Source organism: Lepidochelys kempii, chromosome 14 (assembly GCF_965140285.1).
Source record: "Lepidochelys kempii isolate rLepKem1 chromosome 14, rLepKem1.hap1, whole genome shotgun sequence".
In the NCBI taxonomy this organism is placed as follows: domain Eukaryota; kingdom Metazoa; phylum Chordata; order Testudines; family Cheloniidae; genus Lepidochelys; species Lepidochelys kempii.
In genome coordinates, this window is record NC_136393.1 from 6,429,500 (window position 1) to 6,446,893 (window position 17,394).

General features: G+C 48.2%; 1 protein-coding gene across 3 annotated transcripts in view; it reads left to right on the forward strand.

The window, feature by feature from the left end:
• Window positions 1–17,394, forward strand: part of FAM20A (FAM20A golgi associated secretory pathway pseudokinase) — a 42,430-nt gene that overhangs the window by 11,413 nt on the left and 13,623 nt on the right. For all 3 annotated transcript variants that reach the window (XM_073312020.1, XM_073312021.1, XM_073312022.1), the window contains exons 2-5: window positions 11,876–12,060; window positions 13,201–13,251; window positions 14,699–14,777; window positions 16,784–16,876. In XM_073312020.1, the coding sequence (XP_073168121.1) occupies window positions 11,876–12,060; window positions 13,201–13,251; window positions 14,699–14,777; window positions 16,784–16,876 (408 nt within the window). The remainder of the gene's footprint in view (window positions 1–11,875; window positions 12,061–13,200; window positions 13,252–14,698; window positions 14,778–16,783; window positions 16,877–17,394) is intronic.

The window sequence follows — 17,394 nt, forward strand, 5'->3', positions numbered from 1 at the left end:
AGCCCCTTTACTCATTAGGGTGCTGTTTCTCCCCTGTTACATGTTGGTTCAAACGAATCTATCCATCATGTTGTCCTTTTGACCCTGTCTTTAAGATGCACCTGCCTGTTCCTTGTTATCTCTGTGGAGTGTTCTGATGCCATCTTGGCGCAAGTTCTTCTTCCTGCCAACTTCTGTGATTGGGGCCTGCCTCTAGCTCACAGCCCAGCCTTTGCTTAGCAATGCCTGGAAGTACTTTGGTTCAGGCTTCAGGCCTCAGACTGGGCCTCTGATACAAGAGTTTATGTTTTCAGGGCCTCATCTTACTACAATGCCCAGTTTGAGACATCTAAGACCTGATTTTCAGGGGTGTTGAGCATCTCCAGTGCCCACTGAAGTCAAGGCGTGAAGAGGAGCCTTGGAAATGCTTGAGCACCATTTAGTTTTTACCACTGAAGCGCCTGGCCCTTACCCTTTGCAAACAGCCTGCAGTGTTGTGATTGTGTAGAACAAACTAGGAGCCGTGCTTGTTAATATCTTTCCATAGCACGTTTACATGGCTGAGCAAACCGGGAGCTCAAGGCAGTGAGGTTGCTGTACTTATTCACAACAAAAGCTGGAGAAATAAAGTTGAGGGTAACTAAGTAAAAAGTATTTAAGCATTATCAGGTTATGCTGCCGTTCCTGTGAATGGATATTGATTTGGAATTTGCTTTGGGACTAATCTCAACCAAGACACTATCTTGTTATATCAGCACCTTAACAATAACAGTAGGCTGGAAGTTAGATGCTCAGAGTGAACACCAATTTAGCTGTTATGGCAGATATGTGCATGTCTGAGATGTAGGGTCTATATAGGGACTATAAATAATCTGCATAGATTCTGGAGCAATGCAAATCTCTATTGTGCTAAGCAGAGAGATTACATTTTTAAAAGCTGGGCAACGTGTCAGGAATATATTAGAATTTTGAAACTAAGATGGATGTTCCTGGAGCAAGTGCATTGTGGGAACATTAAACACAATCAGATCACGTAGGTGATTTGATGACACTCTACATCACCAACAAAAGCCCATAACACTAAATGCTGGCTGCTTACAGCAACACTCCCATTACTCTGCTGCCTTCTAACCTGGGGCACAGCTCCTACTATTTGGTAATAAGTCTACCCACTTCGCTTTGCAGCTTATTTTGTTTGCTGTGAAGAAATGTTTGTAGTTTGCCTTTGGTTATGACGTTTATTTATTACCCAGCCGGGAGCGAATCCGTGCTGGCCAGGCAGTCACTTGCCCTTGTTTGACTTAGCTTTGTCTCTTATTCTTTTGGGGGAGTGGGTATTGATTATTCCTTAGTCACTTTGAAATAAAATATGGTTCTCATAAAGATGGGAAGCATTCTGAGAACATGCTCAGGCTGAATTCACTCACAGCCACCTCCCTCCTGGGGCACTAAACGGCAAAGGGGATGTACATTTGGGCTCAGCCCAGCCAGTTTCTGGAAAGGAGCTTTTGATACTAGGTGTGCTCTGTCCATTGGTTCCGCAATGCAACCAAGGTGAAGCATTTTATCCATTTAGTTTATGTCACAGGTAGGAAGTCGGCTCAGCCCAAACACTGATGAACTTCTGGCCCCGCCTCGGCAGAGGGTGTTGCAGGACTGCTCTCGAAAAGAGAGACGTCTGTATAACTGAAGTTGGTTAATGGAAAAAAAATCTCATCTGCTAGCACATAGGAATATGCGGCACTGCCTGTAAGTTTGTGGGTTCAATAAAGTTGTTATTATGCTCTGCAAATGGCTTCCATTGTGCGGTGCCTAACCGGTGGTCAATGCCAGCATTCACCATGGGTCCCCTTGTCTGTTCAGTGCCACGGTTGTGTGCTCCAGAAACCTCCAAACTCCTGTCGTCTGCGACCTTGTGACCGTTGGAGGGAGGCAGGGAAGGAGTGAGCCCCATACTATCATCAACCACCTCCCAAAGCAGCATTGCAGGTCCCAGCCCCGTTCCAAGCGGCTCTGCATGCCCTGATTTAAAGTTTCCTCTTTATTCGACTCTTCTAACGTGCTGGATTGAGGGGCCCGGGGACTGTTCACATTTATTCCCAGGGTGAATCTCCACCAGTTGCGGCAGAATGTCAGTCCAACTTGCTACGGAGCACGTGGGGCTTTGATCATTGCATGCAAGAAAACCGCACAGACGTCCCTTTGAGACACTCGGAACTGAATCCTGCTCCAGGATGTAGGCATAACACCGCTGAGGCGGGTGGGAAGGCTGGAGGGGAGCAGTGCAGTGATGATGTTACTGGGAGATGCGCACACATAAAAGAAGGCAGCATGTGGTGCAGAGAATTTGCCAGGCCAGGCCAGACCATTGGTCCATCTACTCCAGCATTCCTCAGGGCCCGGTGGAAAACACCAACCACCTTGCATGCTGCTGCACCATCTGTATCCAGCAGTGGCCCCCTAGTGAATTATTTAGTTACAGTTTAGGGGAAAGGAGCAGCTCCTGGTGTCCCTTCCCATCCTTAATCCCCTTAATCCCCACTCCCTTCGGCCAGAGCTGCAGGTCAGGATCAGCCTGGCTGAGGTCTGCAGGTGCCATCCAGTCTGAGTGCACAACCGCCTGCCTGCTGCAGGGCACGGCAGAGTGGGGAGTGGGGTGGGGGGTGCACAGTGATTGCCAGTTGTAGATCTGTGAGTGCAGACCCACGTACAGCAAGAGCCTTCTGGGTTTCCTCTCCCACAGCATGTCCTTTGTTCCAACCAGTTTGAACACTGCCAACTCCGGCCTTCAACCTCCAGTGCTTCGATGCTTTTAATTTTGCTTACGTCAGGAATCCAGAAAATAAAGCTCCTTCTCAGAGGCAACTTTCTTTTCAGCTTTTGTGTTGCCCAACAGTGTGTGTTTTGTTAAGGGCCTGGATTAACTTGGCGCTTTCCTCTTCTAGAGTGTTCAGTCCCAGCCAGTCCCCTTCTCTGTTAATGAACCACTTGTTATCAGCTGCAGGCTCCTGCTTTCTTTCACTGATCTACCCAGGCATTCAATGCAAACTGGGCTGGGAAGGCTGCTTTCCCTGTCCATGGCTCTGCTGCTGCGAATGGAATGAACAGCCAGTGCTCTCTCCTCCAAAGGATATGTGGTGAGTGTCCCTCCAGTTAGTCCACTCGCCACTTAATTTCACTGCGGTTTAGCAAAGATTGGCCCAAAGCTGAAAATGTTGCAAACATTTGCAAAATCCAAATGAAAGGTAGCGCTTCCCCGCAACCCACCTCCCGATCCCCCGAAGTTTTGCTATAGAGCCCAGGAGTCCTGCTCCGCTCTACTTATCAAGGAAGGTCCAGGTTCCGGTAATTGTCTTTTATACCATTACACGAATGTAGTGCTGTCAAAAATTGCTTCATAGAGTCATCATTTATAGGGCAGAAATCATGTGAAAGCTGGTATCATCACAGCCATTTACAGCACTGCATTCACACTTTACATTGATATGAACTTTTCTACTCGCCAGGATCTTAAACACCATGAAAAAAAAAACAGACAGGGCTCGATTGTAATTAATATAAAAAGATTCCTTCGCTAAGGCTTCTGGACTCAGACAGGACCCTACCTCTCCAGCTAGCTCGATATCTCTAGCCTGGGCTGCCTACCATCGCCTCTCAGGGTCTCTCTAAGTCCTGGCCTGGAGGCCACCGTCATGAAAGGCCCAAGTCTTGTGTTATTTTGGTCTCCTAAATGCCTCCCTCACCCTTTTAAAAAGCATGCAAACAACATGAAAACAAGCACCAATTACCCAAGCCCTGAGGTACAGATCTGGTCCTGAACAAAGAGTTTCATACAGAGCTCTGTGTAACTCATCTGAAATCCCCCTGCGTGCCACATGAAATGGTGAGGCCTAGCATTGTGTAGTAGGGTCAGAGCCTGAGACCTGACTGAGCTACATTCAACCCAGCACCCACGCTACCTTTGCACTCTCCCAATTCTGGACCAGCCAGGCTGGGGTTTGGTCCCGTATGTCTAAACCACTGACTAAAGCCAGGCTGTGACTCAGGTTTGAGCCCACTTCTGTCGACACACAAATCTGCCTGTATTGTGCCTGATCAGCAAGCACTCAGCACGTGAGTCCTAGGATCCTAGTAGGGGATTGGGTGAGAACCTGAGTCCCGCTGAGACTTGTGTTCAAGCTCTGTCGTTCTGTAGTGCGGACACAGCTCAAGCCACAAACCTGAGTGCGAGGGGCTGCATAATTCCATTTGAACATGTTAGCACAGCTCTGAGACTTGAGGTAACCCAGGTTTACGATGCAGCGTGGACACACAAAGCTGGGCTTGGAAACTGCCAGTCCACAAGCCTGGGTCCCACAGACAGCCCTACAGTTCAGTGTAAACATACCCACGGAGGCCATTCCACAAACCCAGGCCCCAACGCACCCCCTCCCCAATACCAAGTGCGGCAGGCAGGGGTGGCGTGGAGCTGGCTACACTGGCTCTAGCCAACTGGGAATTCATTGCACTGGTAGATTGCCCAGTTCAGGCAGCCTTCCAGCTGTTTGCAGTAATGTAATTAGCTTTAGTAACTGCAAATACATGTTGCTGCTTCTCCTTTGTCTGGGTTAATCACAGCTTTATAGCAGCAGATCAGTGCAGGTGATTTCTGACACTGCACCATTCAGGTCCCAGGGCACACGGGAGATGCCAGCCCCGAGGAAAAAGGGCGTGTGTGACTGCATTTGCTCGCCTTAGAGAAGGGCTTGCCCCGCTCTGCAGTAACAATGAAGCTTGGGGGGGTTGCCTCCGTTTCTGGTGCCATTGGAACACATTTCCTTAGGGTGCCTCTGTGTTACCAGCCACGCCAAGAGCCTCTGTTACATCTGAGTTCAGCTGCCTGTCCAGTTACCGAATGGCCCCAAGAGCAGCCTCTGGGGCCCTCCATTTGGACCCTCCTCACTAGGCAATCCAAGGCCAAACTCTTGCCTGGCCTTGAGACCGTCTCATTCCAGGCCAGAGCCTCAGCGGATTTAACCAGCCCTGCAGTGAGGGGAGCTATCCTGATTGACATCAGCTGCTCACAATCTGGCCCTGTATCTCAGACTATGTCTGACTAACCAGCCTTTGCGAAAGAGCAGCCATCTCATTGGCACTTAGTTACTCCTGTGGAGCTCTTGTGTGGCATAATCCCCCCTGCAGGAACTGTTTCCAGACAAGATACAGCAGAAACATCTGCCAATAGGCTGAAAAATTTTCTAGGACTTCAGGTCTAAGATGCAATGAAGAGCACTTGCGTAATTTTTCCAGCACACCAGCACATATTTGCCATCTGTTGGCCTCTTCCCAGGCTTGCACAGTGCCAAAACAGACTGAATGACACACACTTTATCCTGTTGTTCTTCACTTTACTTAGAAATAGACTCCATTAATAATAGGTTGCTGTGATAGGGGGAGTTCCAGCTGAGGGCCTTGAAAGACTTTACTAACTTGTCAGCATTCAGTTTCACAACACCCCTGCGGGGAAGGAACGATTACCCACATTTTACAGATGGGGAAATTGAGGCACAAATTGAACAAATTGCCATTGGAGCTTGGGGGATTCAGAGACTACGGTGCTGGTGGACACGATAAAACCCTAAGATTCGACTGATAGATGAGCTGGAATCGCAGAGCAGAAAGGTAGAAATAGAAGGCAGGCATCCAAACTAATTGTCCCATGTACATTCGTACCCTCATTTGCCAAGCAGTTGAGCCCTGTCGATGAAAAATACAACCCAGAAACAAAGCACCACATTCCAGGACATTTTCCTTTGCCTCCACCCACTTTGGCTAGTTCCCCACTGACTCTAGTTAAAGGCCCCTCATATTCCTGAGCCCGGCTATGGAAAGAGGGAGTTTGCTACCCATGTAGGGTTTTTCACTGGCCTAATTTTCGCCCTTCTCTCCTCACTTGTTTACCAAGCAGAAGTTGGCTTTCCTCCTCCTTCTTTTATGGCCTGGCAGGATTTCCAGTGAACATGTGGAATGTTCGTTTTTCCTGCTGGGACCGAGGCAAGCAGCATTCTAGAGCATGGACAAATGCAGTGAAGTTACTGGGCAAGTGACTGTCCTGTATCAATGACAAAGGGCCATGGGGGGGGGGGGCGATGGATACAGGAGGAGTAAATGGGCTGTCTATGCATTTTACACCCTTTCTCTGCTCAAGAAGGAGGCTCTTTCCCTGAGGAAGGAAAGTGGTCAGCTCCCCACACCGGCTCCTGCCCTGTCCCTGCAGAGAGCCCTCACCAGGGGCCAGAACCCACCCTTTGGGAAGGATGCAAGCCAGAGACAGGAGGAGGCAGGCTGGGGTCAAGCCTTAAATGTAACAAAAACATTTTAACTTTGCATGTGCCCAATCACTCATAGCAACCACCCCACGAGAGGAATCCACTTACAATTGGATGCAGCTGCATGTAAGCAGAAGTCTTTCTGGTCTGGGATTCTCTTTAAGGGCTGGTGTTCGGGAAGGAGGGGTTCCTAGTGTGGCGTCCTGCTCCCCAGGTCTTGGTAGGAGATTATGGGGGCTCAAAGCCAGTGAAGAGGGACAGGTCCTCCCCATGAAGACCCTCATTCTCCAACAGATCCCCTGTACGCTGGGCAGACCTAGAGAGGTCTGTAGGTTCTCGAGAACAAACTTGCACCCCTTTTCTTCAATGGCAGAGAAGGAGAAACCAAGCCCTCCTATCCCTGACAGATCAATTAGTTGAGAACACGTCCGTCCAGGGAATTCAGTTCCTCCCTAGCCCCTTCCTGCTGATTGTCCACCAGGAAGAAGCTATAACCATGTGGTACAGTATTAAACCAGCACGGCTCTCTGTGGGTCTTTGTGCTCCCTCTCAGGGTGGATTTGCTGAACATTCCTGCTTCTGAGCTTTGCTCAGTAAACACCACAGACAAAAGGAGGGGAAAACCCAGCAGCTCTATTTCTGCCCTGATTGTGATGAGGTGGGAGATAGAGGTGGGTAGTACCCAAGTGGTCAGATGCTGTGTAAAACCCTTGCACAGCTCTGGCAGTCCACCTCCAACAGGCCTGCTGTTCCACTGATGGGCCTCTCCCAAATGAAACCTCTCACAGCGATGCTTTGTTTTTAATAAAAAGAAAAGGAGTATTTGTGGCACCTTAGAGACTAACCAATTTATTTGAGCATGAGCTTTCGTGAGCTACAGCTCACCCGTAGCTCACGAAAGCTTATGCTCAAATAAATTGGTTAGTCTCTAAGGTGCCACAAGTCCTCCTTTTCTTTTTGCGAATACAGACTAACAGGGCTGTTACTCTGAAACCTTGGTTTTTAATGACACTGAGCGCCACCTACCAGCAGGAGCTAGAATAAACCCAGCAAATGCACGGCAATGCTATGACCTCGGAGTCCCTAACCTGTGTGACAGTTAATATATGGTCAGTCCTGTAGCTCGCTCTGGGTGTAGCAGGAAGGAAGTGCCTAATGCCCCCAAGCAAAACTCCAGGTGACTCCCATGGGAGATTTGCCTGAGGAGGGACTGTGGGTTCGAGCAGGAAGGGGGTTTGAGCACTGTGGTGGAATGGAGCTGATGGCATGTGGCCAGGAGAATCTAACAGCGCCGGATGCAACCTGGAGCAGCTACCTCTTGCCAGTGCTGGGGTCGCTTCCTGGTCACCACAAATGCCAGCACTGCCTTCTTTGGATCACTAAATGAACATGTCGACGGAGAGCATGTGAAAGGGATGATGGAGAGGGAAGCTCCAAAGTGGTGTAGCTGAGCTAACAAGGGGGCCTTTACAGAACTCATCAGTCTAAGGCAAGGCCAGCCCTCCTCTGACTGTGCCGATGCATCTCTCCAGAGAGGTTAAGTTTTCAAGGTCTGCATTTAGAATGACAGTTTTCTGAAAGCCTCATTAAATTGGCTGTTCGTTACAGTGCGTGTCACAAGATCTGAGGCATGCCGCAGCCAGATCTATAATTCCCTTGTGCGCTGGGGGTGGGGGAAAGCAGACGTTTTATGAGATGTTCTGAGAGGCTCCGACTCAACGATGGCAAAGAAACACTATTTAAGTGCCATTTTCTCTTCTTTATGGGGTACTGCAAAAGACCATATGCTCTGGCAAGGGCGAGTGCCTTTTATCCCCTGGAAGAGCTGTGTTTTGTGGACACAAAAGCCAGCCAATGATCTTAAACTGGAAGTTTGGAAAGCTGCTGTTCATAGTCTTGGGTGACTTTTCCCAATTTGCCTTTGCTTCCCTTGTATATTCCACCCAGGATTAGTTCTCCGTGCCATCTGCGTGCACCGTGAGACTTCTGCACTCACTGGGGCAGACTAAATTTTACTTCCTCCCCGTTCTACTCTGGCCCATGGTTGGAGCAGAATCAGGTAGACAAGGGGACGTTTCATCCCTACTTACTCCATCTGAGGGTCATGTAGGGCAAGGACTATGACAGTGAAAGGGGAAGCAACATGGGGGTGGTGAAATCTCAATGATCTAGTGGAGTGGGAATATAGACAAGAAACTAAGTCTCTACCAAACTAAAACACTCTGCTGCATAGCGCTGATCAGAAAACTTCCGAGGAAGCTGTTTTTCATCAGAAAATACCATTTAGACTAAACCAAAATTGGTCATGCTGTCACATCAATTTCAACAAAACTTCATTTGGAAAAAAACTGGAAAAGCTTTTAGAAAATGTTCAAATGTCCCATTCAGACGTTTTCAGAACAAGGAGGTTTGATTTTTCATTTTGAAAAGATTCTTGTTTAGACATTTAATTTATTTTATATTAAAACCAATTTAATTTTTTTTAACATTCCACAATCAAAAAAAAATGTTTTGAAATGATCAACATGAGCCATTTGAATGGACCCCCAGACAATTTGCTGTTGCTGTTAGGAATTTCAGTCCATAAAAATAGTTGCAAGTTTTTTGTCCCAGAGACAAACTCTTTGAAATCCCAAAGTTTTTCACGAAACAGAAAATGTGTTTGCCGACCAGCTCCACACCCAATGCTCTCTTGGGGACATGAGCTGAGAATAAAACACGTGTGGCAGACGTTAGTCATGTTGCTTAATCCACTACTGGAATGTACTTGGCTGCTGTGGAGATGAACCTGGTATAAGAAACTGTATAAAATAGACTAGGAGCTCGGCATTTCATTAGCCCCAGCCATCTGCAGAGCACAGGCTGCTTTTCAGGTATTAATGAATTAAGCCACAGAAGTTTCCCACTGGCCTTGGCCCTAACGTACTTTGTTATGACTAGAGCCCTGAGAAACGATTGCAATGAATCTCCAAACCATGCGGAAGATGGCTCGTAAATTACAAAGCAGTGACTCAAAGCAGGTTTGCTGATGCTGATGAATCAGGGCGAGTGGAGGAGGGGAATCCTTTATTTGAGCAAGCTTGGGCAGATTTAGGGCTTGGCCCAGAAGGTATGCAAAACCTGTCGTTCTCCAGGATTCCCATCCAACACCATCTGTGACTCTGCTGTTTCCAGTGAGGTGGGCTTTGAATTTTGGGGAGTTTTTAAATCCAACTCGCAAAGTAAAACTTGGGACGGGAGAGAGGGCACGGAGTGGTGGGAAAGGGAAGTGCAAAAACTCTGCAGATCGTAACCGAAATAAATGTTCACGCAAACCCCTGTTAACTGAAACCACCCAGTCTCACAGGGCTCTGATTTAAACACGCTGCCAGCGGGCAAGGGTCTCTACAGCCAACCCAGCCCAAACCACTCTAGAAAGCGGTTGTGGAATTGCAAATACATCATTGCAAATGGCAGTGGAAAAATACACCATATTCTCGGATATATTAGCAGGAGTGTTGTAAGCAAGACACAAGAAGTAATTCATCTGCTCTATTCCACACGGATTAGGCCTCAGATGGATCATTGTCCAGTTCTGGGTGCCGAATTTCAGGAAAGATGTGGATAAATTGGAGCAGGTCCAGAGAAGAGCAACAAAAATGATGGAAGGTCTAGAAAACATGACCTATGAGGGAAGATTGAAAAATTTGGATTTGTTTAGTCTGGAGAAGAGAAGACTGAGAGGGGACATAACAGTTTTCAAGTACGTAAAAGGTTGTTACAAGGAGGAGGGAGAAAAATTGTTCTCCTTAACCTCTGAGGACAGGACAAGAAGCAATGGGCTTAAATTGCAGCAAGGGAGGTTTAGGGCATGAGGAAAAACTTCCTGTCAGGGTGGTTAAGCTCTGGAATAAATTGCCTAGGGAGGTTGTGGACTCTCCATCACTGGAGGTTTTTAAGAGCAGGTTAGACAAACAGCTGTCAGGGATGGTCTAGATCAGCGGTTCTCAAACTGGGAGTCGGGACCCCAAAGTGGGTCGAAACCCTGTTTTAAAGGGGTCACCAGGGCTGGTGTTAGACTTGCTGGGGCCTGTGGCCAAAGCCCGAGCCCCTCCACTTGGGGCTGAAGCTGAGCCAAGAGCTTCAGCCCTGGGCTGTGGGGCTCAGCTGCTGCTTCAGCCCTGGGCAGCGGTGAGGCTCAGGTTACAGGCCCCCTGCCTGTGGCTGAAGCCCCAGGCTTCAGTTTTCCCCCACACACACACACTGGGTGGTCAGGCTTGAGTCCCCTCCCGCCCGAACCCAGGGTGACAGTGCTCAGACGGGCTGAGACTTCGGTCCTGCCTCCGGCGCGGTCATGAAGTAATTTTTTTTGTCAGAAGGGGGTCACGGTGCAATGAAGTTTGAGAACCATTGTTCTAGATCAGTGGGTCTCAAACTTTTTTACTGGTGACCCCTTTCACATCACAAGCCTCTGAGTGTGACCCCCCCCTAATAAATTAAGCACACTTTTTAATATATTTAACACCATTACAAATGCTGGAGGTAAGTGGGGTTTGGGGTGGAGGTTGACAGCTCACAACCCCCCATGTAATGACCTCGCAACCCCCAGTTTGAGAACCCCTGGTCTAGATTATACTTAGTCCTACCATGAGTGGAAGACTTGAGGTCCCTTCCAGTCCTATGATACTATTCTCTGAAACTTGCCCTTTTCAAAATGACTATCTTAGGTACTTGACTGCCTCCATCACTACAGTACCTGAGGGACTCGCAGTCTTTCATGGATTTATCCTTACAACGCCCGTGTGCTAGGGAAGTCCCATTATCCCCAGTTTGCCCAATAACATTCAGCAGACGCAGCTTCTTCCCACCGTGGCCTTTTCTCTCCTTTGTTCAGTGTTTTTCATTTTGCAGGCATCTCTGTAGGAGTAAGACCCTTCTATGGACTCACCTTCCCACCCTGCCTTCCAACTCCCCACAAGAGTTTCATTCAACAGACTAGCAGAAGCTCCTCCTCTGCTAACCCACCAGCCGGAGCTTTCAGACTGCTGCCCCGGCAGCTAAAGTGGGAAGCTATTGTAAAACTATGAGAACTTCTGCTGGTATCTTCCTCCCCCATTTGTCTGTTTATTTTCCTCTTGCATATTGTCTAAATCCTAGATTGTGAGGCTGTTAGTTTGCATGGAACTCCAACGGGGGTCCCTAGCTACTACCCCGTGTAACCATATTAAGGTAATGAAAAGAATATTTTTGCTTTCTCCGGTTTGGCAGAGAGAACACCACACTGGGAATAACGGTCACGTGGTTAAGACATGACTTAGGAGACCTGCGTTCTGGTTCCAACTCTGCCACAGTCTTGCTGGGTAACCTTTGACAAGGCTCTCACTCTCTCTGTGCCTCAGTTTCCTCACATGTAAGATCAAGATCGTAATCCTTACCCACTCTCGTAAGGCAATTTGCTATCTGTGACTGGAAAGCTCTGTATAATCTGGAGCTGTCGGTTAATAGCATTTTCCCAGCTCTTTGAAAACCCACAGTCTGCTTGTTTTGAAGTACTAAGGATTGACATTCAGTGATGTGCCCTTTTCATCGCATAACGTAATGTTTTTCAGGAGACACAAGCTTTACAGAGAGGAGCTCAACCTAACATCTCCTGACTCACTGCTGCAGCTCGGGCGGGAAGCAAGCTGGCTCCAATTCCACCTGGGCATCACTCGCTATGGGCTGTATCCCAGATCCAGCCCTGCCACTAACAAACTCCTTCATGACATGCAAGATTTTAACACTGTCAGTGCCGGTAAGAGTTTCCATATACTCACATTCAACAAGAGCTGGGAAAGGCTGCTCGCTTGGCACCAGAATAGAACTAGTTGGAATCTTTCAAATGAAAAGGTTTTTTTGTAAAAAATAAATACATGCACACATTTAGGGACAATCTTCAAACCTTGGGGTTTTATTTTTATTTGGTATAAAACTTTCTCCAAAACCTTATTGAAAACGTAACTGACAAATTTCAATAACATTATCAACATGATTTTAAATAGGGAAAATAGGTTTTCCATTTTTTTGACCTGCTCCTAAGTGCCCTACACTGCAAACAAAAGACCCACGGCAGCGAGTCTGGGGCGACTGACTGTGGCTCATGCTGCGAGGCTAAGAGAGCATTATAAATGTTCTGGCTCGGGCTGGGGCCTGGGCTCTGAAACCTGACGAGGGCAGAGGGCCTCAGAGCACAGGTGTCTACACCAGTGGTCTACACCAGTGGTTCTGGTGGGGGACCACAAGCGGGTTTCAGAGGGTCCGCCAAACAGGGTCAGCCTTAGACTTGCTGGGGCCCAGGGTAGAAAGCCAAATCCCAATCACATGGCGCTGAAGCCCAGGGCCCTGAGCCCTACCTCCTGAGGCTGAAGCCTAAACAAGTTAGCTTTGTGGGCCCCCGTGGCATGGGGCCCTGGGCAATTGACCTGTTGCTCCCCCCTAACGCTTGCCCTGGCTTTTATATGCAGAAAAACAGTTCTTGTGGCAGAGGTGGGCCATGGAGTTTTGAGGTGGGCCATGGAGTGGGAGGGCCTCAGAAAGAAAATGGTTGAGGACCCCTGCAGATAGTGCTACCTTTACACCCACACACGAGCCCAAGTCAGTTGACCCAAACTCTGGCACTTGCTGCCAGGGGGATAGTCACTTGTGAGAAGTGACTGCTGGACTCACACTGGTCTCTGACTCCGCCTTTTCTGAGAGTCGTCCTGAGCCAGACACCAGACCGACCTGACCTTGCTTCATTTCGTTTGCTTCGCAGCAAGTGGGTTAACTCCAGCAGCACCAGTCTCCAGCGGCACGTATCTGTTTTGAAATGGCAGAGGCTGGGTCATGAAACATTGCTAGAATGAGTCCAGGTTCAATGTGAATGATTCTCTTATCGCTTTTTCTTTCCCTGCAGATTACAGTCAGGACGAGAAAGCTTTATTAGGAGCTTGTGACTGCACCCAGAGTAAGTGATTCATTTGTGTCCTAGCTACTTGCACCTCATTTTACCTCCTTGTATTAGATAGCTTAGCAAACCTGACACCTTGTACGGAGAGGACATTTTCTTCTGTTAAGTGCAATGCATGTAAAAGAAATAGCAGCTTTGAATTTTCCCTGAATCCCATGTGAACATTTCCTGCTTCATTCAGTAATTCCTCAGTCTTTGTGCAAACTGCTGCCTTAAACAATAAAGGTGAAAGTTGCAAATCCAGACCAGGTCAGTGCTGAGCCAAAGCCCTTATCTCTCTGCTGGCCTGTGTGAAGAAAGCTGATGACCTGAGTTCTGTTTCGAGTGGAACTGCGATCCAGATCGCAGAAGCACATGACCACAAGTGCAATTAATTGGTGCCTTTGCTTTTAGCCTTAGCACGCGAGGCCAAGAACTGGGGAACTGCTCCCAAACTCACTGAATGCATTGGGAGTCTTTGCGTTGACGTAGTGAGCTTTGAGTCAAACCCGGAGTGAGCATGGAGGTGCCTTAACCCCCACAACCCCTAGAGGGGACCCTTCCAGCCTGAGGTTGAGACAACTTCGCAGGGCAGCAAGGAGGAAGCTCATATTGCTCCGTGCCCAGGCTGTACCTGCTCTGAGAACAAGCAGAGAGCTCCATTCTCCAGGGCTGTCTATGCAGCCTTGTCACACAAATCCTGAGCTCTATGGCTTAAACGAGGGGGCAGGGCTTCCGTTTCTTTGGGAGGTTCCGCCCACCATCTCAGGATTTAAACAAGCTAGCAGCTTTCACCAGCATGAGAATCACTTTAAATTGCAGTGGGTGCCAATGTAGCACTTTTGTCACCCTGCACAGCTGCTAGGACCAGCTCTCAGCCCCCTGTTCACTCTGTTTTTTCAAAAAGAGTAGAATACATGTAGCACTCAGTGCCTGGTGAGAACAGCTGAGTGGGCATACTATAGACCACGGCCCTGGCTCCTGGGCCAACCCCACTTATGCTCCTGGGCTGTGTTGAAGATTTTCCCAGAAGGCAGAATCCAGGCAGTCAGCTTCCATCTGGCGCTCCCACTGCGGATTTTTTGACTTGCACATATACACCACCAGCAGCTTTTACTCTCAGTTATTGTTCAATAAAGGTAAGTGAGATGGGGAAATCCAAGATCGCAGAGGAGAAATGTCAAATGACTGAGGACTAGAAATGCTAAAGGAAAATAGTGTGCCTAGCACAGAAGAGGATCAGGGAAAATTACCATGGCAAGAACTGTAGGAGTGAGATGCAGCAGCGAATTACCAATAAATAGACCAGCTGACACAAGCTATTTTATCCATAGTGAGTTGGGAGATTTACTCATGTGGAGAAGGAAGTTGAATTTCTTTGCTACAAAATGATACTTAAGAAATATTTTACCAGTGTCAAACCAAGAATTTCCCACTCTGTTTTATTCTCCTTCCCTGACGCAAGTTGTGAAGCCCAGCGGTGTACACCTGAAACTGGTCCTGAGGTTCCAGGACTTTGGGAAAGCCATGTTTAAACCCATGAGGTAAGGAGAGTGTACATACATATTCGCTCTAAATCACCTGCAGCTGCTTTTCCCCAAAATAGCCTCACCTAGCCGCTAAGCAAGGTGGCCTACGCTAGAATAAAGGCAATTGACCTCTGGCTTCTTTAGCAGAGCCCTCTGCGCAAATAACCACTGACAGCAACCAACCCGAAATGTTTCAGCAGGGAAGGACATGATGCAAGTGAATAGCTCCAGGCTGGAGTGGATGGGGTGAAGCAATGGGACACTGACCACCTGGCTTTGTAGTAACACAGGTTGACAAAGGATGTGGAAACTGCATTAGCATCTTTTGTCTCCTTTACTCAGTAAACCTTGTCTTGATGGCGCAAAAGGCTTCCATAAAAATTAGCTATCATTGGCTGTTCCCACTGTGTGACAGGTGTGCATGGCCCAGAAAAACACACGAAGTTCTTACACCTGTTGTTGGAATTGCATATTTAAAACTGGATTCGCTCCACACTGCTGATGCCGCAAGACCGTGCTCTGTGTGTGTGTGTGTGAGAGAGATTAGAATCATAGAATATCAGGGTTGGAAGGGACCCCAGGAGGTCATCTAGTCCAACCCCCTGCTCAAAGCAGGACCGATTCCAGCCATGGCTTTGTCAAGCCTGACCTTAAAAACTTCTAAGGAAGGAGACAAAGGAAGAAGATTGTTGAGGCCTATAAATTTCTGCTGTTTCCCAATAGAATTCTTATTTTCCTTTATTTGTTTTTTTTATTTAAGTCCCATGTCTATTTCCAGGAACTATCTCATGGTGCTGCTAGCCTTGAATAGCAGTTTTAAATTGCTTCTGCATTTATTTATAGCCCTTTTGGCCCTTTACATTTATTTCCATTCAGATTGCTTTCTGCGCACTGCCTTGGCTCGGAATGACGGGTCGAGCTTTTCTGAGTTCAACTATGTGCTTATAAGAGAGGCTTCTCTCTCTCTCTCTCTTCCCCATGGCTTGTCTCTATTAATTCCAAGAGGTAAAATATATAGTTTCCGAAGACACTCACTTAGCTGGGGCTGGTAGGAAGGTATGTCTTGGCTCGCCTGCTGTGAGGAGACAAGGCCAGCAGGCTTTGGATTTTAGCATGCTTTCCTGTTAAACACATGAGCTTGGAGGACTGATTAGCTCAGGGGATATGGAACCGACGGTGCTGCTTCATAAACAGAGACGGTAGGAACTCAGAATCGCTATCTGATGGCTGTTTGGTGGCCTGAGAGAAATAGGCGGCTGGTCTCAGTCCTGTTGCTAAAGGACAGATGTCCACGGTTGATGGTAAGGGCATGGCTACTTGCTCTCAGGAGGTGTGACTGCAGCACATGTAGCCTTCGATTGACCGAGATTTCAGCTAGCTCTAGTAACTGCAATGGTGAAGCTGTAGCAGCATGGGTGGCCTCACAGATTAGCCCCCAACCCAGGTCCCTGGGCGTATACTTGAGTGACCACTGTTACCACACATGCTGCAATCACACCTCCCAGTGGCAGAGTAGACGCACCCTAAGGCTTTTGGTGCCAGTCTCAGCAGAAGGACCAGGAATCAAAGAGATAGGAAGAGCGAGACGCTCTGCCCCCCTAGAGGTGGTGGTGAGGAGTGAGGCATGTTGGCAGGGCAGCCTGGCCCCAGGCTGTGGGTAAACAAGGTTTCTGGGGCTGCCAGTCCTGATCTACGTGCAGGCACAAACATTTCTAAACCCCAGAAGCACTGTCCACCTCCCGCCTCTCTCCGTGTGTCTGCCATTCCAATAAGCATCTGAGCACTGCTCCATCCAGCTGTTGCTTTTAATCATCCCTGGCCCATCACCAGTGCCTTTTAAATAGCAGCCATAGCCTGATGCTCTTGTCCTTCGGAGAATGTCATTAGCACAAGCATTGCAGGTCTCTGCGGTGCCCTGGGCTCTTCTGAAAAGCTCGCTTCCCACCTTGCTCCCGGGTCGCTTCCATCCTTCCCCGGGTGTGTTCTCCTGGCCCGGTTAGTAACCCCTTCATTTCTTTCAGACAGGAACGAGAGGAAGAGACTCCAGAAGATTGTTTCTACTTCACTGACTTTCAGAGACACAATGCGGAAATAGCCGCCTTTCACCTTGACAGGTATTTGTGCCCAGAACACGGAGCTTCTGAGTTACTCCTCTTCTCACTTCCTAGGGAGAAAAGCCATTAATTCAGTTCCTAAAAACCCGCAGTGACCTGGGGGAATCCAAGTCATGGTATGGGCCGCCTCCTTCTTCTCATGGATGTTAATAAGGGCAAGAGTTTTAAGGGTAATGAGATGCCTAACTCCCATTGTCAAACTCTAGGCCAAAGAGCGTTGATGTGAGGAAGCAGGATTGGGCATTGCAAGACTTGAGCAGCTTTTTGGCCAACGTCAAGCACAGTGTCAGCTTAGTATTTCAAACATCTTTCACTGTGGGACTATAGCCCAGATGCAAATCCCAATGGAGTCAAAGGAAAGACCCCTGTTGACTTCACTGAGCTTTGTATTAGGCACGTGCATGAAGACAGACTTGATGATGAATTACCTGTTGTCAATGGGTCAGTAGCTTGCCAGCCTGTAGCACTGGTGAACTGTATTGTTTCTCCAAGGCAACCACCCCAGCAGGGAAGTCAGG